General features: G+C 39.9%; 1 protein-coding gene across 4 annotated transcripts in view; it reads left to right on the top strand.

Moving 5' to 3' along the window:
- Positions 1-27,459, top strand: part of GBF1 (golgi brefeldin A resistant guanine nucleotide exchange factor 1) — a 104,161-nt gene that overhangs the window by 38,083 nt on the left and 38,619 nt on the right. For all 4 annotated transcript variants that reach the window (XM_071563113.1, XM_071563110.1, XM_071563112.1 and 1 more), the window contains exon 4: positions 23,187-23,318. In XM_071563113.1, the coding sequence (XP_071419214.1) occupies positions 23,187-23,318 (132 nt within the window). The remainder of the gene's footprint in view (positions 1-23,186; positions 23,319-27,459) is intronic.

The raw sequence follows: 27,459 nt of genomic DNA, 5'->3' as shown, positions 1-27,459 counted from the left end.
TAAAGGGGCTACAAGAGAGCTGTAGAGGGACATTTTACAAGGTCATGTAGTGATAGGACAAGGGGTAGTGGCTTCAAACTGATGGAGGACAGGTTTAGATTAGATAGAAGGAAGAAATTCTTCACTATGAGGATGGTAAGGTGCTGGGACAGGTTGCCTACAATTGTTCTGGATGCCCCGTCTCTGAAAATGTTCAAGGTCAGATTGGACAGGGCGTTGAGCAACCTGGTCTAGTGAAAGGTGTCCCTGCCTACGACAGAGCATTTGCAACTAGGTGATCCTTAAAGTCCCTTCCAATGCAAACCATTCTATAATTTTATTTTTTAAGCACTAGTACTGGAGCAATACTATATAAGAATAATCATTTATGCAAATGCAGTCAGTTCATGCATGACCATTTAAAAGCAGTCTGAAATTTAGACCAGTAGAAGTGTAGGAGGCAAGTATTTTCACTGAGTCAGGTTTGCTCTGCAAACGTTTTTCACTTAGACTGAGAGCCTTGTGGTTGTTAGCTCAAGGCAGTAGATGAGGCTTAATGTGGAAGTGGTAAATAAATGTTCCTTTTTGTCCCTCTCACTAGGGATGACTTGATTTTTTAATTTTTTTTTTAAATAAATGGATGAAGGCTTTCCTGTGCACTTTCAGTTTCACCCACTACCTCATGCTGGCAGTAAATAGCCTGCAAAAATGTCATTTGCTGGTGGATTGTTTTTCTGTTTATTGGAGGTGACATGAGCAGTGGGGCAGCGGCAAAGAGGCCATGTTGCTATTGCTAAATATACATCCCTGACAGTCTGATAATGGGTTCCAGGAAGTTCAGTGGAAAATTAAAACAAAGCAACATTTATAGCTGATTGAACTTGAAAAGCAGTTTTCATGTTGAATGGCAAATATGTGGACTTCAGCATTCCAGGAGACTGATGCAGCTCCACTGGATGGGCCTGACCTTGTGTGCAGAATGGACTGTGGACACAGCAGCAGGCAGAATGGCTTCATCTATAGAGGACTTCACGGGGAGGAAAAATTTGCTATCGTGCACAGAAATAGTTCTCACATACGCCTATATTTATACAGTGTCCACAGGTCTGAATAACATCTTTCGTATGAGGGTTTTGCAGCCTGTTAGCACTACAAGAATGTCTGGTACTGGGACTGTCTTTGTCTCTGTCAGAGCTCTAAAAATACCCTTCCCTCTACCCCCTTTTTGAAGCTGTAAGCAGAGTTTTCTTTTAATGGTTTTGTAAAATAAGGTGAAAGTTACAGACTGTGTTCTCTGTAGTGGTACATGGCTCTATTTTCAATGTCTTACTTCCTGCATTTGAAAGATACCCCCCTCTCCAAACCCTTAAAACACAGAAAGCAACTTAGAAGGTGTTTATTGCATAAGATTATTCAATTATTTTTGGTTTATAAAGACAAAAAACTTTTAGATACGAAACTTAGAAGAAAACTAGATTTTTGCTCACAGCATTATGTCGACTCAGTTACTAGAGTTAGAGCTTTCACAGGTCAAACAGCAAACTGCGGGCTGGATGGCTGTCATCCACTGAAACCCAGTTGCTAAAAGTAGATTTGATAAAGACTGCCTTGTTTAAAAGAACCAGAAATAGAATTTAAAAGTGAGCTACTACAGTTTTTCAAATTGGACTAGAGTAAATGTGAAAAGATTACTGATTCCCATTTGCTCACAAGAGTATAAGGTTTACTACTTTGTTTCTCTTGGCTGGTATTCTGAATTGGAGTCTGCACATTCAGTATTAGGGGTGTGCATAGATGGAAACATGTCAAGTGGCTCTGCCTTTTGCAATCTTAGAAGTTTGGCAGATACTACTTTGTTGTTGGACTAACCATAATGGCATTTGTGGATAGCTTTATGGGAACCTAAAACCTTCAGACTTTTTTGTTTTGCTGTTTTTAATAATAATTTTGAATCATGAGGTTGAGAGTTTAGTTTTGTGGGGTTTTAAGTACCAAATTCACTATATATCAGTTTTAAAATCAGCCATTATGGAGTTAAAAATATTTAAACATTTATGAGGCTGTATTGTCTGTCTGCTTACTTGTCCTAAAAAATACATTCAATGGTTGGCCTATATCTGAATGTGCACTTGGAATGTAAAATGTTGCATTCATTCCAAGATAGAATGGCCTACAAAATCCTTACTCCAGCATCTGAGATAGTTTTAGCTACATGACCTGTAGCATACCTTTACCTTTTAAAAGGTGCATTAGGACTTGAGCTCTTTGCTGAGGACTAATCAAAAATAAAAACTAATCAAAGATAATACCTATGCACATTGTGCCTTGTTGAATCTTGAATTTTCCTTCTTTGTCCTTTCTTTAAAAACAAACAACTCCTCAAAACAAGGAAGACAAGCACAGGTGTAAGAGTGTGAGCTGTGTTTCCTTGCTGCCAGATATTTCTCCCATGAAAAAACAGCAGATTGTTTACAAATACAGAAAATGTCAACTGCATCTCTGCTCCATTCTGTCTCTGCCTCTGGAAGGATTGGACAGTGCCCTTAATGGATCCCTTCCCATCTGCTCTGCTGCGTGTGATGTGCCTCCACTTTCAGTCTGTTTGCTTGCATTCCGTGTATAAACTTGGATAACCTGGAACAATTCCCTCTCATCACTTACATGTTAGTGTAACACAAGCTCAAGACTTTTTCCCTGTCATGTTTAATGCAGTGGTCCTTTTCTGTTCTGTCACTGTGAGCCACTTGCTTCCTGGTGGATGTGCTGTACTCAGCTCAGCACTGTATCCACACTGAGTTTGGGAGGCTGCTGTTGTGCCTGGAGGACCTGCTGAGCTGTTAATAGCTTGTGACAGGCCTATACTCCAGTTTAAACTGATCTCTGACTTTTTTTTGAGGGTCTAGAGTTTTTCAGTGAGGGCAGAAAATATTGCTGACTCAACTCCCCCCTTTTCATCTATTGTTTTTTCCAGCTAGTCTCCAGAATCACAGAATCACAGACTATTCTGAGTTGGAAGGGACCCACAAGGATCATCGAGTCCAACTCTTAAGTCAATGGCCCACACAGGGGATTGAACCCCTGACCTTGGCATTATTACAACCAAGTTTTAACCAAGTGAATGCAGCTGTTTGACTGATTCTCATACATTCTGTGGTGCTCTGAATTAACTGTGAACTGTAAAAGGCTACTTCTTTTTCAACACTTAACTACATCTAAATTTACAGTAGACCAAGGCTGCACTTCTGGAATTTTTATGCTAATGATTAGGGTTTATATTCTTTCATATCAATTAAGATAAGGCCAAACCCCTTACATAGGAGCTTTGCTGGTACTATGGAGTGTGACACTCTTAGCAGAAAATCCGTTTGTGTCAGTCCATTTTTATACTTCAGTTTAACATTAATACTTCAGAAAGGGCTTTCTCTCCATTTTTAAGAACTCCTGCTTATAATGCTCATTGGAAAGAATAAAGCAGGTCAAATCTGTTGGAGTCTGACATCCTTTTTAACCTTGGTGCAGTGGGTTACCCTTTCAAATTCCCCTGCTGCTCTCACCCTCTCTGAGCACAGCTCACTTTAGCTGTTGGTTCCACAAGCTCGTTTAAAATGAGTAATTTATTATGAGTAATGAGGTGTATTCTTTTATGTGAAAGAAAACAAATCGGCCGCTGTGCAAGCCTTTCAAATTCTTGAGTGTGCTTGGAGGTGTGGGTTACAGGACAAGCAGATAGCAAGTGAAAACAACTCTATGCTCAGCTCAGCTGCTCAAAGTATTTGTGGTGGTGTGTGTTTATTTATGAGCTTGTCTTTGCTGGGGATTCGCTACCCTGTATCCTGGTAGAGAAGACTCACGGGCAGAATGAGGAAGCCCTCATTAATCTTCATGCTCTTGTTTAGAATTTCTTGCGCTGCTGCTGCGGCTTCTGTTGGAGCAGGGACTGGCCTCTCGCAGTGAATTGAAATGGCTAAGATTAATATTAATCCCTTTAATACTGCAGCTCATGATATAGTCATTAGGTGACTTGGAACTAATCCTGCCCACCTAACTAGTGTGATTTATTAAATACACATGGAGGATTTAGTGTGAATACAGCTTGGTGGAATAGGCATCAAATAAATACCGCTGTGTATCTGTGTTAATGCTGGCAGATTGGGACACAATTGCAGGACAGGCTAGGAAGAAGCAGGAGTGCAAGGGATACTAACCATACAGTTCAATGGAGTTTACCTTTTTTGGATTAGTAGTAATGATTTTCTAGCTGGACACAGCATGTGCCAAAATGTAACTGCAGCCTAAATGAGGCTTAAAAATAGTATTAAGAGAATGGGGGAAGCACAAATACCTTCATATGCTGCACTCAAAAGCAGAAATTGCTGTTTCCTTGCTGTACTGTGGGGAGATGGCACATCATCTTCGTTATCTGCTCTGATCCTCCCAATGCAGGGTGCCAGTTCACATACCTTCTGCAGTCATTCAAGGTGTAGAATAAGTAGACAATTAGTACTAAGCTAATGAGCATGAACCTGCTATTTCAAAATGACAGAGGGTCCTGTTGCAACAGTTTGGAAAAATAGCTGGTTTTTTTCTCATGTGCATGATAAAGGTCTCTGCAGAATTGTTTTTAATGGGTTATTTACTAGTTTTGATTAAGAAAGGATTGCTTAAAGAAACTGAGCAGAAAACGCTTTTCTGGGCAAGGAGTGTCAGTGTATATAGTTCTGAAGGGATGACTTCCTGACCTTAGCCCTGGTGACATGCCCATTTTGACATGGTAGGGAAGAGAGATCAAAGGGAAAGTTGATCAATTTCTAGATGCTGGAGGCAGAAGATTGTGAGAGTTTAGGAAATGATCTAAAGTGCAATCAGTGACTATTAAAGCTGACAGGCTGCAAGAGGCTGCACTGTGAATAGTACAGGTTTCTTTGCTTATCCTCTAAGAAACCTTTGTGTGAGCTGAAGTAGCCATGTAAAAGCTGGCAAGGAAAGATTAAAATCTGTATGCAAAAATTTTAAGCTCTTTATGCCTATAATTTGCTCATTGCACTTTAAATCTTTTTAGTTAAAACCACAAAATGTGAAGCTTATCTTGAGACTGTTTCTTTTGGGATGCTTTTTGTAGCTCACTCATGGAAAAAGGATGAAGATGTAGACCCAGTGTGGCTGGACCCAGGTTTTAACAGGTTGGGAAGTAAAGTTGATTGTGGCCAGGTCGTCCTTCCCAGAATGTGGTGCAAAGGGTCAGATTTTTTTTTAAACCAGAACTGCAGGCTGGAGAGGCAGAGATGGGTGTGAGGGACAGACCTTGCTGAGCTGTACCTGATACAAATTCAGAAATGTTTTATTAGTGTATTTTATTTTTCGCTTAAATTTTCAGAAAAAGAAATGGGGTTCTGTGTTTAAAAACCACTTGAACTAAAGAGGAATTATATCTGTGGAAGGAGGACTTGCTGTGTGTTCTACTGACTTCTTCAATATTAGTATGAACAGAAAGTTGAATTTCAAGTTGAGATGCTTACCAAGGCAGAGGTTTGGAAGATCTCCGTGTTGTATTGCTGTGACAGACTAGTTGTTCTGTTCAGTGGGACAGGTATTATTGACCAACTGTGGGCCAGCCTGTTGCTCAGAGTATCACTCTGATGTGTTGGTCATGTTAAGTGTAAATTTTTCCAGTATTTCTTTTTGCTTCTTCCTGCTTCTGAGTTTTATAACCTTTCTAATGATCTATGCTGTTTTCACAAGTCCAGCATACTCTGACTTTTTTTTTTTAACTTCTGTACCTGTTATTTCTGCCCAATTTCAAAGACTTCTGGTTTTGAATTGAATTTTCTTTGACACCCAACCCAGTTCTGACCATCCTGAGACCTGCATTGCAGGGTTGTTAAGTCTTTAAAAGGGGGCATAGGAGACATCATGTTTTTTTCCTTAACTTTTGTCACTTGGGATCCAAGTATAAAGTTCTCTGGCACTTTAAGTGTTATTTGTTTTGCTTTGAACCATGTAATAGAAAGCCAGAAATGCTTAATTATGATGGCAGCAAATAATTTTTCAGTGAGGTGAGTTTAATGGCCTGTTTCAAAGAGGGGATGGGACTCTGCTCGCCTGTTCAGTTGTCTTTACCAGTCAGTGTGGGAATACAGCTGGGACTTCTCATAAGGGATGCAAGGTCATGCACTGGCTCTTCAGAGACAATATACAATTTCTGACAGAATAAATCTGGTTGTAGCTAAGGAAATTCAAAGTATGCTAAATATGAAGCTTGCTGAAATGTACATTTTGATCTTGTACATTTGGAGTTTGTTACATATTTTAATTCGTTCTGAAATAAGATTGATACAGAAATGTAAGATTGTCAAAATAATTGTTGTCTGTTAATAATTTATCAAATCAATTAATGTTGTCATATTTTATCTAGATTTTGGGTTTTACTGCATAGTAGTAGTAGATTTCTGGCATTCATGTTTGTTCCTTTCTGACTTTGAGGTACATTCACCCCAGGCTCCCTCCCTGACACTGCTACAGCTCTCCAGTGGCCAAGAGGACAGTGCAAAAGATTTGTTTTGGAGACAGTGAAATTCCAGTATGTCAAAGGATGTGTGGATCCTCCTATAGGTCTCAAGTCTTCTGGATTGCTGAGTTGATTGTTACTTTGAAAACATACTAGAAAGCGAAGAAGCTGCTAGGCCTTATTAGAATTAAAATTTTAATGTAGAATAGAACAAGATACATAGTTGCTGCTTCTGAAAAGCCTTATGACGAAGGGTAGGGAGGGTTTTTGTTAGCTTGCCTGGTGGCTGTTTGTGTGTTAGGCCATCATTTCTGAGAGTGTTCCTTAACTCAGGAACTTTTAATTTAAATAGCTGCAGTTGTTATTTCTGTTATTCTGTGAGAAGTGCATTGTTTTATCCTCATTGCTTGCAGTCCAAAGAGTGAATATTTGTATATGCTCATATTTGTTCAGTGGCTGCAGGAGCTGTTTAGAATACAGTGAGGAAGTGTTGAGTTTTTTTGTGAATAGGAGCATTGACTCTGCAATGGGTAACAGGATGGCTTAGTGACTCTTCGTACAGTTAGAGCAGGTGTAATTCAGCTGAATTCTGTTAGAATGCAATCATACATTAATCTATATAGTAACAAGTAAAATGTAGAGGGTCTGATATTTCTTAAGTGCTCCCCACCAATGACTTTGTAAAGGAAATAAATGCCTGTCAATTCAGTTAATAAAACATCTATAGTTTTGAATAAAAGTACTTAGAATTTTAAAAAAAGTCTAAAAATATAATTTCTTGTTTTGTTTTAATAGTCAGAAGAGCTTGGCCTCTTTGTGAGCAAGGTACCTGCTTACACTTTCACGGAGAACGGGAAAATATAAGGGACTACTTCCCACAAGGTCCCAGAAGATAATAGTTACTGAAGGAGGAAGATGTTAAGGTGGTTTAGATAGTTAAGACAAGTTCCATTTCATCCTTTCTAAGAGCTATTGAATAATCACAGGATTCTCCTTGGACCTGAAGGAATGCAAGAATCTCAGGAGGGCTGAGGCTGGAGGGACATCCAGAGGTCACCTTGTCCAACTCCCCTGCTTAAGCAGGGCTGTGCAGAGCTGGTCACTCAGGACTGTGTCCAGGCAGCTTTTTAATATCTCCAGGGATGGAGACTGCATGTCAGGATACTTTGGATTATTGGAAGTTACCCACCCACACCCCTGAATCTGTACTTCTTCCACTCTGTCCTGTTTATAATCAAGTTCTTTATTGGCACTGAGTGTCTTTTAAGGCATTTGTTTACTATCGTGTGTGCAACAATTTTTTTTAAAGAAATCTTTTTTTCAGTTTCTTAGCCAATATCTACCAACATCCAGTGAGCAATGCCAGCTTCTAGGTGGCCCTCCTCTCCTAGACAGAGAGGGTGGTATCATCAGAGTCTGTAGGGTCTAAATACAGTTCTGTAATCTGTGAAATTCAAGGATTAGGTGCAAATATACATTGCTATTTTGATATATTGGTAGTTGGAGCAGGAAGTACCAGGCATTATAAGTACAAGCATAAATGAACACCTGATTGCAATTCAACTTAAAAAAATAAGCTTGCAAAGTATTTTATGTGATATGACTTAGGAATGAATCATGTTTGTTTTACTTGGAGTCTTGATTAATTTTGTTGGAAGAGGACACTGTGGAAAGGTGGATGTTTGGGTTAGGATGTTTTTTATTGTTGTCGCTTGTTTGTTTTTTTAATTTAAAATTGTTGTGTCGATTGATGAAGGCGACTCTGAGTATGAAAGTAGGTACTTAAGGTCAGATGGGATATTCATTATGTATCTGAGGTAAGGGCAAGTGATTAATATCTTGCTTTGAGGGTTAAAAATGCTTAGAGTAGAAGTCAGTGTTATAGTATATTTAATCTATTGTTGTTTACTAATTATCTGGGGAAGATAACTATAAATGCTAGCATCTCTGTGCCTGTCTTTTGTCATTGATAACCCCTCTTGAGATCTTTCTGCTCAGTGAAGATAAATCTTTTATTTCCTTTTTCGATTTTTAAGTGCTTTCCTGCCCTTCTGTAATGGAACAGTCTTTGGTGAGCAGGAGCTAATAGCAGCCTTCCACTACCTAAAGGAGGATCACAGAAAATGCAGAGACACTTCTCGTGTGGGCCAGGAGACCCACAGTCATGAATTTGGATTCATTCCAGTTGTACTTAGAGGGACATTCTTTTGAGAGAGAGTTCAATACTGCAGCACAGAAGAGAGAGTGGAATCTCCATCCATGGATCAAGGCCTTGAACAACTGTTACAACTCCAGCACAGTCCTTGGAATGAGCAGGAGGTTGGAGTAGGTGACCTCCAGAGAATTCTTTCAGTCAAAACCTTTCTGTGCTGGTTGATCTTGGTAATTCTTAATCTCCCCTTTGTAGTTATGTGTGATCAGCCAAGTGCTGTCTGCCTGTTTAAAAAATAGTTGATCTTTAAAATCCACATGTGTGTGTGTGTGTGTGTGCACATGCTCTTCCCTGTTCACTCTGTACAATTCCCCTTTATATGTAATTGAATGGCACACATGTCTTGAGTGTCAGCTCAGGTGACTTCTGTGCTAACACATCTAGTCTTAAACAGTGGAATTACCTCTGTCACACTATAGGCTTGGCTTTCCAGTATGTTCCAAAAAATTTGGGAGCAGGAAAGGGAAGAACTACTTCCTTCTGTTTCCCTCCAGCACTTCATCTCTGCTTGAAATGTGAAGTGAGTCTGAAGGATCCTGCTGGTCCCTTGAGCGTGTCATTGTCCATTTGAAGGAACCAAACAGGTGAAGCTAATATATAAGGAGCATTTCATTTTTTCCTACTCTCCCAAATGCACACAGTTGTGGATGTTTGTGCTCAACAGAACCAGTGTGAAATTTAGTCACAGCCACAGCATGTGTTCTAATTTTCCAGGGAAACTTTCTCCCAGCCCTGGGTTAACCCTTTCTTCACTCTTCTTTCTGCCTCTCCAGCATTTTGGGAAATTCCAGTGAGCAATTTCTGTGACCAAGGAAGCCTTGAGAGCTGGAAGAAGAATTAGTTCTCAGTGGTCATATTGGGGAAGGGAATAAGATTAAGTAAGGCTGGGTGTTGATGGGATGTATGTAGGGGATTTTATTTTGGGTTCTTTTAGCTTCATTAAAACAATTGAGACAATTGTATTTTTACAAACTTGCTACACAGTCCCTGCACCCCTCCATTTTTTTGTCCTATGCTAGTGACAAAACTAAGCTGAAGTTACAGTGTCTGAAGGTGCAGCTTATCTAATGTGAGCACTGCCATGCTCTTGTAAAGGTTCTGACCCCAGTAGAGCTGCGTTCATCCTAGGAGTTTTGCCTTTCTAACTTCTAGGCTTAAATTACATTCTTAATGGAGATGGTACAAATGCTCTATTGACCAGGGTAAAAGGGAGTGCCTTTTTTAAAAAAAAAAAATTAAGCAGACATTTTTTGTAAAAGTGAGAGCATTTCCTCTTTGTGAAAGGAATCTGCTTGCAGTTATATTGTTACAATTCTTTGAAGCCTATTATAATGAGGAATAAATGTGTTAGGCGTTCTCTCCCTGCACTGGAAAAGCATGTATAGAATTATATTTTGAGTTATATATGTGTTCTTTTCTAAAAGAAGGAAGCTTCCCGACAGCAGGAGTCTGTATTTCTAGAGTTTAAATCCTAGTGTTACTGTGATAAACAACCACAGTTTATAACGTCTAGTAATAAAGTGATTCCAAATCATACATCAGTGTTGAGTCATATTTTACACCATTCTTTGAAATAGCATTGTCAGAAATGTGGAAAGTAATGCACACTCAGCACTGCCCACAATAACCTCATGAGGCAGACAGAGGGTGAATAAAAGGTATTTTCTTTCAGAGGGGACATGGTGCTTTGTCACACACTGTCTTCAGCTGCTCTTTCTCTGTGGCCTTATTAAGTTATGTTGTGGCTTCCTTTGCCCACTGCTGCTCTTTTCACTCATTTCTCTGGATTCTTTCTGTACTCTGATTCAGTCATTCACAGAGCAGCAAAATGACATCTCCAGACTGCCTGCTGCCAGATCGCAGCAGTTTCAATTGGAAACTTAAAAGCTTGAAGCAGGTGCTGGAAACTCTATTCTCCCTTTGGTCTGATTCATTGAGTGCCAGCCTTCAGCTGAGGAATGAGAAGGGGAGGAGAATTGATTTTGTGACTAAAATCTTGGACTGATGAGTCTTTGCGGTGCTTCAAACAGTAGTGTGAAAGCCCCATAAATTAACTCTGAACTTAGTATACCTTGAGGTGGCTGCAGTGTGACTTGGTTGTGATCTGAAGTTGTGACTCTGGGCCAAGGTGCTGCTTGTTTGTTGACGTTAATATCTGCAGCAGAAGTGATACCTTTTTTAAGAGGAGACAGGAACAACATGGTGTATTTCTGCTAGTTTTATCAAAGTTTCCTAATTCAGTAACCTGAGGGGTGGGAGAGGAGTGGGTTTGTGTTTGTATTTGTTTGTGTTTTGACTTGGTTTGGTTTTTTTCCAATTCAGTTACAACCTGAGTCTGCAGCCTCTGTTTAGAAAACTGATTTAGAAAATCAGTAATGTTTTCTAGGGATAGTTCTGGAATGAACTCCTACTTGGAATGTAAATATTGCTGCTACTAAGCAGGAGAATATCTGGGAAGGGAAACTCCTTCACTCAGTGAACTGTAAAGTGACTACATGTACAATATCAGAGGGGGCTTTTTGTTTCTGGTAAGCACAAGTCAGAATTTAAATAATTTAGGCAGGAAGAAACCTCTGGAGGTTACCAGCTCCAATGCCCTGCTGAAAGTAGGACCAGCTTGGAAGTGAGATCGTGTTGAGAGTTAAAGCCTGCTGAATTCTGAATATTTCCAGGGATGGAACTTCTACAGCTTCTCTGAGCAAACTGTTCTGGTATTTGAACACCCTTCTTTAGAAAGTACCTTTCACAATACCGAATTGATGTTCCCCTTGTTGTAGCTGCATCTGCTGCATCTCATACACTTCTGCACTCCTGCATTGCTTTATTCCTGTTAGGAGAGTAATTTTTCCTAAAAGCACAAGGTTGTCTCTTTGTTCTCATACAATCTGATGTGTTTGAACTAGCTTAGAGACTTTTTCGTGTGATGTTTGGGAGAAAAGGCAAAAGGAATGCTTTTACTGTGGGCTTTTTAAAGGGCATATGTGGATGCACATATGCCCTGCAAGCGCTGGGCTTTCTTCACCTGTGGTGTGTAACAACAGTCAACAGTTGTGGTGTAACAGCAGTCTGAGTCTGATTATCAGCTGAATTTGGATATTTGGTTCCAAAGCTTGATCTAGAAGTTGCAGTAGTCTTTTGAGTACAAAGCATTACTTCTCTGGTTATCACTCAGCATTGACAGATGGAAGTGCAGTAGGAGAAAGCCCCACAGCTGATTAGGGTTGTCTGAGGAATGGTTTTGGTAATGCTGAATGGGCATGAGACATTAAAGTATTTTGAAAGGTTTATCTTCAGACAGTGCTTAGTTATGAGACGTAGGGTTTTGGAAACCTAATTGAGATATTATGGATCAAATAATATTTGAGTCTCACGTCTCAGTGGTCTGGAACAGAACTTGTGTAGGTCTTTTCAGGTCCAATACTACCTCGTGCATCATTTCTACTTGTTATTGGAGAGTAGTGAAAGAGTTAAAGTGAAACATCAGCTGGAAGTTTTTATCCACCCTTTACAGGAAAAACTTTTGCCTCTGCTCATCACTGATCCTCTTGTCTGTTGCTTTATTTTTTTTTTTGTTAGAAACATTCTTTTTAATTCAGTGTGATAAAACATCCGTTATTTGTAAGTTGATTGAGCATAAAGTATTTCGTTATAAAATGGTCATCCATCACTGGGAGCTGGGGACTGCAAAAAACATTAACTATGCACTTTTGGCTGGAATGCAGCTTCTCCAGAATAATGCAGCTTCTGTGTAAAGTATGCAGCATAAAAAAATCGACTGTTCAGGAAAACAGGTGCTTGCCTTGCTCTCCCAGAGCTTTGGGATTTCACCCCAAGTTTTTGGAAGGGCCCTCGAAGTCCTTCTGTTACCTAGAGTCACTTTCTGGTTTTAAGCACCAGCCTCAAAGCTTAACAAAATGCTGCTGTGTTGTGGTTTCATTCTGACCAGGCCATGGGAAGTTGCTCGCAGTTTAGCTGCTGCTTTTAGAAAACTGTGTGCATTTTCTTCCCTTCATTCATTAGCTCCTCTGAAAATTGGGTAGCCTCTTTTTTTTATCAAGTTCCTTAACACTGACACCCCAAAAGTGAGTGGCCAAGCACTGCTAATTTGTTTCTAGATGTCACTCCAGTTTGTCCCTGTTAATTTTCTTGATATTTCACAAGCTCAACTACTGGTTTTCTATGTGAAAAATCGTAAAGATTATTTTGATCTTAACTAGTCTTATACAATTCTTGTCATATTTCCCTAACTTAAATATCAACCTGAAAAACAGCTTTTTTAACCAAGAGTTTTAGTTAACTTTTGGGTTTGGAGAGACATGGGATAGGGTAGGAAGCTTTTATTGGATTGCTGTTACTGCTTTTTGGAGCTGCTTTTTTGATAATATTTCCAGATAATCTAATGGCAGAGCAGTTAGGGCCAAGTATGTTCCCTTTTAATGTGAGGGGTAGAAGCAGATATGAAGTACTTGCCTCAGGGCATGAAGAGATGAGTGGCAGGAGGCTGATTTGCCTGTCTTTGATCAAGGGACTTGCTGCCACTTGATGATCAATTTATTTGTACATGTGCTTATATCCTGTTAGAGCAAATTCTGTCGGTCTAGACTTGAAAATCAAAAGGAAATTTTCTCTCTTTGGCTTGGTACCAAGCCTTGGGAACAAGTGCTGTTGAGGTACAATGGTTCTATCCCAGAGGTCATGGTAGCAGAAATGCTGGGGGTGAGAGGTTAAAGCAGAGCTGTGTCCACTGACCTGTTCAGTGTGTGTTGTGTATTCCAGTTCGAGAGCCAGGCTGTGTTGTGCCCTGGGGGAACAAGAGAGGGATTGAAGAAATCTGTGTAAGTGTGTGAACTGAGGGCTGGCTTGAACAAACAGCTGTGTTTATCTGTGAGTTGAAGTTTTGTGCTGTGCTGTGGGTTTTAGGTCAGTCTTGCTGGACAGCATGTAGTCAGTGATGGCCTTTATCAGGGTCACTCAGCTGAGCTTCTGAACCACTCAGAAGTGGTTTCTTCTGTCATGAGCATGTATGAGATCAAAACCATCAGCAATAGACTAAAACAAGTCTATTTGACACTCTCTTAGAGACTGTAACCAGTATTTACTTCTAAGCTGTAGTGCCAATGGCCTGTATACCAAGGAGTTACTCATACTCCATAAACAAGCTCGGTGCTCAGGGTACCAGGCATCTCTCATCTGTTAAATTCCTGCTTCAGAGAGGCTGATGTAACAGGGAGTAGGACCCTGGGTTGCTCATGTCCAGCCGTACCCCCTTCTTTATTGGTGTTTGCATTCTTCCCAGAAGAGAGATGAGCTGTCAGTACAGACTCTTTCTGCCCTGAAAAATTTTGGGAACTTTCTAAATTGAGAATGTTAAGGATGTGAGCAGGAATGTCCTTTCTCCAGTCCATTTGCAGGTACATAATATTTGCTTGCTGTCATCATACTGGGAACTGAGCTGTCTTTTAATGCAGGCAGTCCAAATTTCTGCTTGTGTGTGTGTGTGCACAGATTACTGATTACTTCAATTATTGCTGTGGGTGAAAAAAAAAGTTGCTTAATGTTTTTACTACTGGAATGTCTTAAGGCAACGTTGAATTGACTGTCACCAGGCCAGTCTCTTCTCCCTTTAGCTTCTGTTCTGTCTCTACTCCTCCAGGTTTCAAACTAATAGCCCATGATGGTTCACATCTTGCTCTCCGAGTCTCCCATTTTGCATCTGTGGTAACTTAGTGTGTGGATTCTTGAGCTCTGGGCAATTGTATTTTGCCATTAGCACTTGGGAATTCTACTTTTTGATAGTAACATGGCAAAGCACAATGTCTCCTAGATTAGTTCAGGTTGAAGAGAAGAATTTGTGTAAATCATAACAGCAAGGTGCATTAAACCTTTGAGAGATTTTTGTCATGAAAAGATTGTCTTTCCTCTTGAGTCATCAAGCTTTTCTTCATTTCATTCTTTGGGTTTTGTCAGTCTCACTGATGCTTTTTATTTTCTCTGGCAACTCAAGGAATGTCTTGGTTTGTTTGGGATTTGTTTTTCTTCAGTTTCCGTTTAATTTTTCCTCTTGGCACTCATGGGCTTCCCTTGAGGAAAGGGAAAACAGAACTGAGTAACATCCAGACAGCTAATTGATGATAAAACTGTAATCTTTTCCTCCAGCTTCCTAGAAATAGTGAAGCTTTGCTTTTCGCAATATGGTGAATTTGCAATGAGAGCTCTATTCATAGCCTGGTAGGCACACAAAGCTGTGGAGAATTACTGTGCTTTAAAATACCAGGGAAGAAGTTTTAATTTCTCCTGGGCTTTTAAATTGCCTTCTTAGTTTGGGCCTGGTACTGTGCAAAACGTGTAAAATATCACAGTGAGGCAAGTCCAGAGACTGAATAGGGTTCTGTAGAGTGTCACAACCTAATTGCTCTTTCTTAAACGTGTGCCAATTTCTTTTAGAGAGAAAAAAGAGTGCTTAAACTTGACATACATCAAACTTGTGCTGTCAGTAAGATGAACGGATCAGTCCATCCTCCGGAGTTTGTAGTGTGCAATTCCCCGTAGGTTTCATTTAGCCTGGTCCATCTTGTTAGAGCGGCCACGCTCTCTTCCTCATATTAGAAGGGAACCTTGGGAAACCTGGCCCTAATTCACAACCTCAGCAGATCAATAACTATCAGTGTTTGGTCAAGGGTAGATGAATTTGTCATGGGGTGGCTGCTTTTTTATTTGGTTTATACTGGTTTAGTAATTTCATTTAGAGTTTAGTGTCATTGGCTTGGAAGAGTTCTTCTGGTTCTGAAGTTCAGAGCTGGTGCAGGTTCATCACAGGATCTGGCTGTTGTCATGTGCACAGTAATTTTCTGCCAGAAATCTTTTGAAATTATTTCATTTGGTTCTAAACAGAGACAAAAGGTGAAGCTTATCTGCATTTCACTCACCTCATTTTTAATGGGGTGGTTTGGTTTGGTTTTATTTTATTTAAGAGTAGATGTTAAGCTCCCAGTGAAACTTGTTGTGGTTTGGCTCACTGAAAGACTTTTTCATTGCAAGTGTGTGGGAAGGTTGATTTTTCTCCCTTGAAAGCTGTTCAGAGCTTCATGTTAAGTAACTTCCACACATGGGGAAAAACCCCTTCAGAAAGGGATTAGATCTCAAATAATTTTTTGTAGAGCCATTGAGGAGTTCAGTTTTCTGGATGAGAATTAAGTGTCATTACAATTGCCATTAGCAGTTTAGAGCCTGCATCTGCCTGTAAATGACACAAAAGGACTTGTATATTCCAGAACCTATTAGAGACTCAAGTCAGCTGTATTCCCCCATCTCCTTTCCCTGAGAGCCATCAGCCTGCCTGTAAGGGAGAGAATAAAATTGTGTAAGTAATTATCAATTTGCTTATTTCTATCATATGTGTATAATCTTACTGTGGAATGTGCTAGCATAATCAAGTGGTGCTCTGCTGTTCATCCTCTGCTATGAAGTAGGAGTAAAGGTTTCACAAAAACAAGGGTGGATTAGTATTGAAATTACTCTTATTACTCTTCATACTGGCAAAAAACACTCACGAGAGACCAGTGTGGATACAGTAGGCTTTTACTATGTACAGTTAATTGATTTGTTGCCTTTCATCTGAACTAGTCATGTCCTTTCAGAAGTGTTAGGTCACAGGATGGAAGGAAATACTCTAGGTTTGTAGCAAGGTCTTCTCCTGATGACCTTCAACTTTGCCATGCTGGGTTACCCCTCAGTTCGCTTTAAGAGCTATTCCTGTTTTGAAGCAGTCTTTTGAATATAACTTCTGACCAATACATGTCAACCATAGCTTGGAAGAAGTTTGTCAAGACACAATTATGCCCATCTACGCTGTCTCTTCAGTGCTAAGAATTAAGGACAAAAATTAAGTAACTTCAACTTTTGAAATAACCTCATATCCCAACACTCAGCAATCTGTGTGACTGCTGTTAAAAATTCAAGGCAAAGCAAGTAGTTAGGTCTGTACTTTTAAGTCCATCCAAACAGAAACCATTGAAATCTTGCCTCTTACAGCTCTGTACTTCCTGTTGATGGCATTTGCTCTCCTTGTGATTGAAGGGAGTATCTTCTACTTCTCGTGATATCTCTCTAGAACAGAATATTACAGCTGGATGAAAAGCACTTGAAGTGACAGTGGAGGGACAGCCGGAGTTTACAGCATGGTTTTGCCTGAAGATACTCTAGGTTACCTGCTTATGAAAAATGCCCAGGGATTAACTCAAGTTAAGGGCTAGCACTGGTGGCACTGTCAGTGCTTCTGCTTCACTGGTAGATGTCAATAATTCCTGTAGGAGACAGTATTTCAGTTGAGTTTATGATGCCCTGACCAGGGGATGTGGAGTCAAATGCTCAGTGTGCATTCTGTCATCCTTCCCCAAAATAAAAATCTCAGTTCTGAGGGATGCTTGAGATCTTGGCACTGTGGAACAATCATTTGTTAAAGTCATGTTTAACGAAAGGGAGATAAACACATGAAGCTGAAGTGTGACAAATGAAAGCATTTGTGCCATTGTAATGAAATTAGGCAAACAGAACAGGCTTGACAGCTCTGGGTTCCCCTTGTCAAACTGCATTTGTAATTGTAGCCTTGCATTGATGTGTGGCTGTGGATGGCACTGCTTTCCTCTTGATATGGTGGGCCTGGGCCCCTGAATGATCACCTTAATTCAGAGGGCATTAACTTTGAGGAGTATATTGTACAGGCATACTGAAAAGGAATGCAGTTAATTCATGCTGCTTCTTCATTGGCTTTTGAATATCCTTGATTTTCAGCCTGTGTTTACTTCTCTCATATGTAAAGCTTTTGATATCACTTCCTGTAGTGAAATGTTGATTTCAGAGGTACACGATTCTTGCTTCCACACATCCCCATGATATGTATGCTGTGTTGTGCAATCCCCACATCCTTTTGGCATAGTCTACAGCATTTGTGTGTTCTGGAAACTGGGATGTAAGCTTTGGTCTCCTTGGCTTCCCCCTAGCTGGCAGAATCCTGTTCTCTTCATCTCTTAAGATCTTAGATTGGGATAAGACCGTGCTATTTTGGGGAACCTGGATAAAATGTCTGATGGCTACTTTTTGTGACCTCTTGTTTATAAGTTTAATGAATATTGCCATCGTTATTCTGCCATCCATTCTCCTTTCAGATCAGAAAATCTCTACAAATGTGCTGTGCATTGCACTGTATTGCAAGGGTTGGTCTAGAACTTGCAAGGGAAACAAGAGCAAAACAAGAACAAAAACCCCTTGTAGGTGAGAGATGGTAAAGGATTCTTTTCACTTGAAACACTGTACCAGGGCTGTGCAGAGAGTAACATAACATTTGGGATCATCTAGTTCAGTTTAGCTTTTTCACACTTGTAACTCAACATTAATTGGCTGTTATTGAACTAGGATTAAATATCGGACTAAATTTGCTACCTAGAAGTCAGGGTCTATCTTCTACTGCAGGTGCAGAGTGGCATGTCCTCCCTTCACTCAGCAGAATTTGTTTTCAGAGTGGTGAAAAACATGCTCCTCCTCCATTCATCGGCTGTGGAGCTCCTGGAGTTGTAGCTTTGCTGGACACCTGGAACCAGTATGGATATGCTGTCCTGTGCCTGTTGCCTGCTGACTCTCTGGAAAACAAGCTCAAGCTTTGGAAATTTTTAGAGGGATTACTTACTCTAGGTCTGTTTGCTCGATTTGTTAATCTCTAAATTAACCAGCAGATAATCACAGGACTAACTTAAAAGAATTTCTCCTTTCTCTGTGATCCTGCATTTGGACCTGTCTGAGATTAAGCCCGTACTTATTCCAGGATTTAAAATGTTTTTGCAAATATGAAGAGTGCAGCCACTCAGTAGTTCTAGATGGTTTTAAAAGGCAAGTACAATTTTGTCCCTTTTTTACTTGTAACTTACTCACTCTGACTTGCTGGACAGACTGCAGGGGCTGCTCACCCTTGGATGAAAAGACAAAATGTTTTGGTGTTTGTTGGATGAACAGAAAGTAAAGTACATACCATGTAGGCCAGAATGGCAGTGTTTGCAGAGAGTGGATTTGAGGGAAGCACTTGCTGGTACCTCCATTTTCTGTAACATAAACTCATTGAGCCTCAAGACAGGAGTCCTGAAGAGCTGGATTTCTGACCTGCTACAGTGGTTTTTGTCTTTTTCTCACCTTAAGAAAAGAGAGTGCTTGTTCATTTTGCAGTTCAATATGTGAGCAGGGAATGTAATAGCACATGCTTGAAGCGTTGCTTGTCTGCACGGGAGAGGTGCGTGGGATACAACTGAGACAGCCTTTTTGAGGGCTGGACGGCAAAGGCCAACAGCTGCTGCATAAGAGGAGTTCAGGTCATGTGGTTTGGGTTGCAGTTGCCTGTCCTCAGGACAAATGATGTTGAAATAACTTGTCATAAACAATTTTTTCTCATTCATTTACTCTGATTCGGAACGCATAGCCGATCCTGATAAGAGTCATTCAGGAGTGAAGAGTTGAACTGCCAGAGAAAGCAGCTTATGTGAGCGTTTTAGATCAGGAATGTGCCAACAGTGTGCTAACAATAAGAAAACTTTTCCAAGGGGGACCTGTGCCTGTTCTTCAGGAGAAAGGAGATGCCAGAGGTCTGATGCAGCTTGTTTGCTGAAGTGCCAGAACGGCTGGATGGGAGTGCTGAGATGGGAGTTAGATGCTTAAACATGAGTTAGTTGTTTAAATATCTTTATAGATGTGTGTGTCTAAGTGCAAATAATCCATAGGATGAATGAAGGAAAACATAGTGGTCTCAGAGAAGTTCTGTCCTCATTAGAATAGCCAGCCTGAAGAGTTGGCTTTCTGATCTACTATTTAGGATACTTTTTCCCTTCTTCTTAATCTCCATGTCCTGCTCTGGGCTAACTGAGCATTTCTGGGTGTAGTGCTGATGCCCATCTCTGCTTCCCTGACATTTCACTGGGGACTTGTGTGAAAAGAATTGGAAGTTCTTTCCAGCTGGTCCCCAAAGCAGATCAGGTAGTTTTCACGTAAGACTAAATCATGTTTTGATATAATTTTCCCCTAGCTTTGAGTAGATTGCAAAGGAAGACAGCTTGTAGGAGTCCCTTGTGAAATTTTGTTTGTGGACACTTGTTCAGTTTTTCCTCTTGTAATAACCTTGGCTGAAATCATGCTTGTAGGGCTGGTGGTTTTTCAGGTGGGTTTTTTGTTTGGTTGGGTTTTTTTCCCCCAGAGTTGAAAGTGGTTATCTCAGCTGAGAGCTGTCCCGTATTTTCTAGTTCAAATGCTGAGAAATGTCTCTTACTAGAAAAAATACGTGGAGAAACCTCTGTACTGGCAGTTCTCAATTCTGTTCCTGGTTATAGTTCGCTCTCTTGTAATGCCTGAACCTGAATCTGGCAGAGCAAGAACCAGGGCTGAAAATTCAGAGCTGTTTTTGTTGTTGTTGTTTTTTGTTTTGGTTTGTTTTGGTTTGGTTTTTGGAGTTTTTTTGAATGTTGTTACAAAAGTTCGAGTATGTCCTTTCAAACATTTAATATTTACCTTTTTTTTGTCAAAGGAATTATTAAAGTAATTGATTTTATTGTCTTCTCAATGTTCTTAGATATTTTCAGCAGCGACAGCATTGCTGTTACAATTAGGTGATGGAAAGACTTCTCTTTCGTGAAATTTTAACTGCTGGCCAGAACAATTCCTTCAAAAGACTATGGTTCCACCCTACCAAAGTATTGTGAAAAGAGTGCTAATCAGTTCTGTTCTTAGATTAAACTTTAGCTGTGATAGAAAAGTTAATATAGAGTGCACTTTGCAGTTGTAGTTACTGATCCAAAAGGGCTGGCAGGTTCCCTCTGGGCACTGCCATGTTCAGTGTACGAGGCCAAGAAAACCTGTGGAAAGAGCTACTGAACTCACTTCACTGAACTCAACAGGACTGCGTTAAAGGAAAAGGATTTGTCTTTGATTTACTGGCTTGTTTGCAAAATTTTTACTTAGTTTAAAACTTCCAGGTAGCTTTAGTGCCACTTTCAGAAGCTGAATCCTCTTCAGCCAGTGTGAGAATCTGTTTAAAGACTGGATACAGCAAGAATAGCTACAATATGAGTGTTTTTCTGTGCTCCCAAACTTCTCATTGAAGCAAGCACTGCTACCAAGATTAAGTTCTGCTTTGAAAAGGGAGCTGGTGACCCCTGTAAGTCCTCAGTGCCTGAAAACGCTTCTGGTAAGAAGAGCTCATTGTGGTAATCAAGTGAATACTCTTCAGATGCAAGCAGTTAGCTGTGTGATTGGTGTTTCACCAAAATGTAGATATTTCAGACAGTACTCCTTTAGTGGGTAAGTCCTGCACTGAAAACACTCTGTTCTATTTCTTTTGCAATAACACAGCACCAGCCATCCAGGGTAAACAGCTTTACAGCATACACAGTCAGTTTCGGTGAGCCTAATGTACTGTGCTGTTACCATAAAAGCTGGAGTCTCTGAATATCAGGGAAGCTGGCCAGTTGCTGTGTAATCAACAATATGTGCCTAAGTTAAATCCTAATTATGACAAGCTGCTCAGTGATCTTCAGGTAAGGTGGGAATTTCAGTTAGATTGGAGGGGACTCTAAATCTTTAACCACAGCTTTATTGAAAAGAAAAACCTGAAACTCCCCCTACTCTTGTAAAGAAAATATCTATTTGTTGTCCACAAAAATGAATTAATGAACAGTGTGGTACCCTATACATCCTCTAATAGCAAGTTTTGGTTCATTGTCTCATTCTACACGTGCAGTGATGTACATCTTTTGAAGTTCCACTTTTCTTACTAATCAAGATGCAGCTTTTTCACCCTGGGACTCACTGGTTTTGAAGGAGGCTGGAGGAATTGACAGGATTATGGTCTGTCCTATAGAAAGGATCAGTTTTGGGGAAGGTGGCTTTGAGTTTTGATCCCTAGTAGTCTTACTATATTTAATGTTGTCCAAGTGCTCATAGCCAGACAAATGTTCCATAAAGCACACATATATAAACATCTCTGAAAGTGTGTCTTATGATCCTCTTCATGCCCATGAGCTATTGAGAGGTGATACAATTGTAATGTACACCAGGATATTATCTGACAAATTCAGGGAGTTGTTCTTAAGCCAGAAAGATTGAATCATCAGGTTCCTTTTAACCTCTCACAAGTTAGTGGTGTTGGCCTTATTTGAACTGGTGACTGAAAGGTAAGAGATTGCATCCCTTTTTTGGATTGCAGCTTTGCATTAGTTAACAGCACTGTGATGTTCTTTGTGCTCTTAACTATTAAAAACACCTGCACTGTTCTTCCTCCTTTACTTCCTTACCATAATTTGTCACACTTATGTTAGCATACTTTCTGATAGGCTTTTTACTTTGATACTTAGGGCTTTTCAGTCAGAACTATTATAAAATGAAATTTCTCTTATCCTAGAACAAGAGCTTCTTTTGTTTTCCTCAATAAAATAATTGAATTATGTTGGTAGATAGGAAAGCTGCAGTTTGTCTAAGGATTCAGGTATTGCAGTCTTTATTTTCTCCTCTGCCTCTAAGAAGTTCATATGACAGATAAGTGCAATATTTGACTATCAAAAGTATAAATGCAAGTGATCCTGTGACATTGTTAGCCATTAGACTTGTTAACTTCTTTTAGGAATAAAAAGTAGGTTTTAGGAAGTTGAGCCAAGTGTTGTACTTAAATATTTCTAGTCTCAGAATTATCCAGGTTACTTTTAATACATTCTTCTATGCCTGTGTACTGACTGTGTTGAGGTTGCCTGCACCTGCTTTTTAATGCTTTTTCTCCTAAATCCCCCTCAGGGCTCCTCTTATTTTGATTCCTTGTGGTTTATTTGGTTGGATATGGTTTTTGTTTTGGTTCATTTTCTTGGTTTGTTTTTTTCCATTGGTCAGTTTCCCTGGTTTTGGTTATTCTTGTCTGTATTTCTTTTTCATTCCCAAAGCATCCCTTGATTGTCTTGGAAAGTTTAGGAAGCTTGTTAGTTGTTTTTTCTCCAGCTCAGTAGCTCAGTGCATTTGCTGCCTTGTACTGCAGCTTTAGAGGAGATCCTTGTTGGCCAAAGCAGCAAGTACAGAAGAGTGCCCTTTTTTCTTCTTTGGTTGAGAGGCTTATGCAGGTATTCTGAGGACAAGACAGAAGAGTTTATAAATTAATTTATTTTGCGACGTTTTCCTTTGCCAAGAAACCATTTAGTGTTGCAGAAATGCGATTTGTATTCAGGCTGTTTTGAAGATCATAAGAAACTGAACTTCACAAGCCATTGCTTTTAAAATACACACATATATGTATGCACCTGTTTGTGTGTGTGTATATATTTAAAAGCAGCCCTGACCTTCCTACCAGCCTGCTGAAAGTAAGCTAGAGCAGGCCTTTTTCCTCTGATATGAAACTTGCTGTAGATTCCTAAACAGAAAATCAATCCTAATGAATCAAGTTTAATTCAATGTCTCTTTAAAATTCTTTTTATTTTACAGAGCTATCTGAAATTGAACCCAATGTCTTTCTTCGGCCTTTTCTGGAAGTAATACGTTCTGAAGACACTACAGGCCCCATAACTGGATTGGCACTCACCTCTGTGAATAAGTTCCTCTCATATGCACTAATAGGTATGTTATGTGACTTCCTGGGATTTACCAAAATGCCAGCCAAGTGTATCTCCATGAGACGTGTCTCTGGCCAGCATACACGCTTGCAGCCTTAATGTGGAGACTGGGGAAATATGGAAATTGTCATTACCACTGGGGAAACAGGCATCTGCAGTTTCCTAATATCATCCTGGCTGATCTTTCGTGTTGCTGCAAAATGTCTGGAGGTGGAGCCAACGCTTCTGGTCTGCCCTGACTGCTCATGGCCCCGTGTGCTTGTGACCTGCTGCAGAACTGTGGGGGGCACCTGCTGCTTTGTAGTGCTATCCGAGCTAAAGGACCAGGGAGGGGACAGTACCGGCTTGGATTACAATGTAACATACAGAAACACAGTAGTATTTATTTAGTTTTGTGGACTAATATATCTGCCCTAGAGTGAGGATATTTTTTTGCCTGGCCCCACACCCTGCCCAGTGGTGTGTCAGGACTCTTCACTTGCCACAATGGTCATGGCAGAGACAGTTTTGCTGCTGCCTAGACTTTCAAATTTGCACAGTCTCCTTTGTATCTGTGAAAGACTAATAATGTGCATGTGGTCAGTTCCCATGGCTCAGCTGGCTTGTAACTCATTAGCTGGCTTTCTGTCTGCCATCAATGTGTTATCCTCTTGTTAGTGGTGCTCGATTTTTCTCTGTAAGTTCTGTTAGTATTTCTGATCATACCCGTGTGAATTACAAAAGTTGTTATGTGTGTTTGTTTATATGTAGTCTCATTTGAAGAAAATCATTTTACCAGTATTCTTTCCCCCCAAGTTGAGATTTCTCAGTTCTTTTGGTCCCTTACATTGTAAGTAAACACTGTTGAATTTTTAGTACTATTGTTTTAAATATTTTGTTCTTCAGAGACAGCGTGAAGGAAATTAGAGAAAGAAAGGGCTTTATGTAGGTGGAAACCACTTTTGTGTGAAACACAGAATTAAAATGAGCAAAAATGGAGACTTGCAGAAAAAAAGTTTAAATAGTAGGATGAAGATTTCATGTATTAAGAAATAAATTAGTGGGCAGTATTTTATGTAATTAAGTGGCAAAAATGTAACTAGAATGATGTAATATTGACATATGAAGAAATCTTAATAAATAACCCTGTGAAACATGCTTCTGAAGGATTAAGCAATAATGCAAAATATGTGACTTCCATCATTAGACTGAGGGATTGACTCTTCATCTGGGTTTTTATGGTCTATGTGGAATCAGAACATCAGGTTTGTATCACATGTCCAGGCAAATGTCTACAGAGGCAACTGACTATAAGTACTTGATTTGAGGCAGAAACAGGAAAAAGTGTGGTTAAGGATTTGTAGCCTTTCTTGATCTACTTGTTGTTTAGAATATTAAATGGGTCACTCCAGCGAGGGCACATCCCTGTAGCTGCTGATAACTCTGTGTGCTTGTAGTAGACAGTGGAAAGGAGTCTCTGTCTGTCTGGTTTTGTGGAACAGAACCTGTAATCTAAGACCTTCGTTGTTGCTTCAGGTGACATTCAGAGCAGGCATGTCCTTTGTGCTGTTCTTATACCAGGGAGGCTGGGATTAGTGGTGCTGACTGAACATCTGGCTAGGTTTGCGTTGTTAAATTAAAGCTTTTTGGTCTTATAATTTCTTCTTGTAATATGAGACTAAAGGTAGTCTAAAGACTATTTACATAAAGATAGGGAAAGCTTAAAACAGTTTTTAATATACAAATCTGCTTCAAACTATATGGAACAAGAGAGAAGGACACCGGCACAGTGGGGAAGTTGCAGTGTCAGATATTTGTGGTGCATTTTGGGGATGCATATTTGACAAGTGAAACCAGCACTTTTTGAAAAAGGGACATTAGCTCTGTCTGTTCTATGAGTGGTTGGCTCCTCCTGTACACACTTTGTTGAAAACCAGGGAGTAGTGAAAGGGCCAAACTCCTCTGATAAATATCTTTGTTTAATATGGCTTTCTTTTCCCTTTTCCAAAGTATTTAATGGCTAATCCTTGTGCAGTCTCATTGTTTTTCTTATTCTGTCACATGTCAGCAGGTCTCCTTTTTAGGCCAGTATTGCTGAAGGGTATGTTTTAAAACCAGTTAGAGTAGTTCTTGAGTAGACTTTGAGACTTCTGAACTCTAAGTAGTCTGAATTGCAAATTCAGTAATGGGGTAGTGTGCAATCTCAGCTCAGTTAGATAAAATGCCTTGATATTCACCGTTTGTGTGTTTTAGGAGGAATAGTTATTCTTACAGTGATTAACCTCTTCTCTAAGTAATGCTTCTACAGAAGTTTTAATGGATAAATAACATAATAACTTTTAAAGTACTAGAAAAGTGTGTGACAATACTAAACTCCCGTTCATTTTTATCCCTCGGATTAGTTATTTTCTTGCTCAGCAATTTTGCAGTAGCTAGTGAGCTGTCAGCCTAATTGATGAATTCAAACATTAGCTATTATAGGAAGACTAGTCGCTAAATTTCAGAATTGGGTTTTTCTATATTTTCCTCAGAAAAGGTATGTGCTCCTTTTATTGTCACAGCATGTCCACAGCAGTTTCTGCCTCTATTTCTAGAGTTAGCTTTTCCTGATGTTCCTGAAAACTACGTATCTGTGAGTAGCTCTTGCCCAGGTTCCAGTGAGAGGACTTGCTGTTTAGGGAGTTTAAAGCTTGTTCCCCTGTCTACTTTCTCTGTCTCCTTGGTGATTTAGTTCCATTAAAAGTGTTACTGACTTTCCTGGAGCCTGGATCTTCTGATTTCAGCTGGTTCTTTTGCCTGCCTGTTCTAAGACTGATCCCCATATGAAATGTGTATATCTAGATGGGGTTGCTAGATCTTTACATTATAGGTGGCAATTTTCAAACTGGTATTTTGCTCACACAAACTTTTTTGTTTGTGATTCTGAGCAGGCATTGACACATCTTTCTGTACTGTTTTCTCACAAGGGAACAAAGAAGCGGGTTGATTTTTTTCTGTATCTTTTTCCTGCAAAGTAGAAGTATCTGTGCTTTTAATTGAACTCAGGAGGCTTTATAAATTGATGTGAATTTGTAGTGCTGTTGCAGGGAGCCAGAACTGAAGTAGTCAGGCGTGATGTGTGTTGGGAGAGAGGTGTTGAAGGTAGGGGCTAGAACAGCAAAGCAGTACTCATAGATCTGTTAAAGAAGCACGTGCACAACTTGCTTGTGTTTCCTTTTCACACATACTATTTATCCGTAATTATGACTATCCCCAAGTTTAGAGCAGTTCTCATGTACTAGAAGAGGTGACAGTGAAGTGAATCTGTGTTCTGCCTGTGGAAGCCTTTTCTGCAGCAAGTGGCTTTTTCCTCTTGATTCCCACTTGGCTGCTTTCCACTGTAGTTTTGAGACTGTTTAACAGTAATGCTAACGTAGGTGCTGGCATTGTAACACCACTGGTCTTCACCTAATTTAATTAAGACAATTCAGAATGATCCTACATCACCATTGGTGGTTTAAGCTTTTATTTCCATTTATGAATAAGAGCACATGAGACACCAACATATGACTGATTTTATTACCTCTTGTAGAAGAGTGGTAGCTTTTAACTGAATTATAAGCCGTTTTTGAAGGTACACAGGGAACTACCTTTAACAGCCAGGCTTCTTACCTAATGCTTTCAGAGTTTGGTATCCTATTGGGTCCAGCTGCTGAACCAGGCAAAAAATGACTGATTGGTCTTAGACTCCTTGATAGCTCAGTGAGGTTTGCCTAGCAAACCAGTGCTGTTCCTGTGCAGTTTTATAGGATTCTGAAGTACACTGATCCCATTTCAGTTTCATGCAACTATTAGAAGTTTTTTATCCTGCAGCCCCTCAGAATCCTCTCAGTGTGGTGGATGCTTCTGTCTTTGGACCACAATAAGAGCAGCTTTCTTAAATAACTAGGGCTTAGCCCTTCCTAGACGTGAATGTTAGTGGAGTCAAGGAGGGATCTGCAAAGCTTCTCTGCAAAATATATTGCAAAGTCTTGCTTGGTTCCTCTGTCAGCTTTATTCTTGCTGGAGTTCAAGAGGCCCCGTTGCCAATTAATGCGGTATTAACCAGTGTTTAGGTTATCTCCTTTCTTGCCTAATGACTATTTAGGTAGGAGGGTATCAAGATTCTTGACCAGTGCCATATTGTT

Source organism: Pithys albifrons, chromosome 9, assembly GCF_047495875.1.
Source record: "Pithys albifrons albifrons isolate INPA30051 chromosome 9, PitAlb_v1, whole genome shotgun sequence".
NCBI lineage: Eukaryota > Metazoa > Chordata > Aves > Passeriformes > Thamnophilidae > Pithys > Pithys albifrons.
Note: the sequence above shows the minus strand (reverse complement) of the source record. Positions and strands in the feature narration are given on the sequence as shown.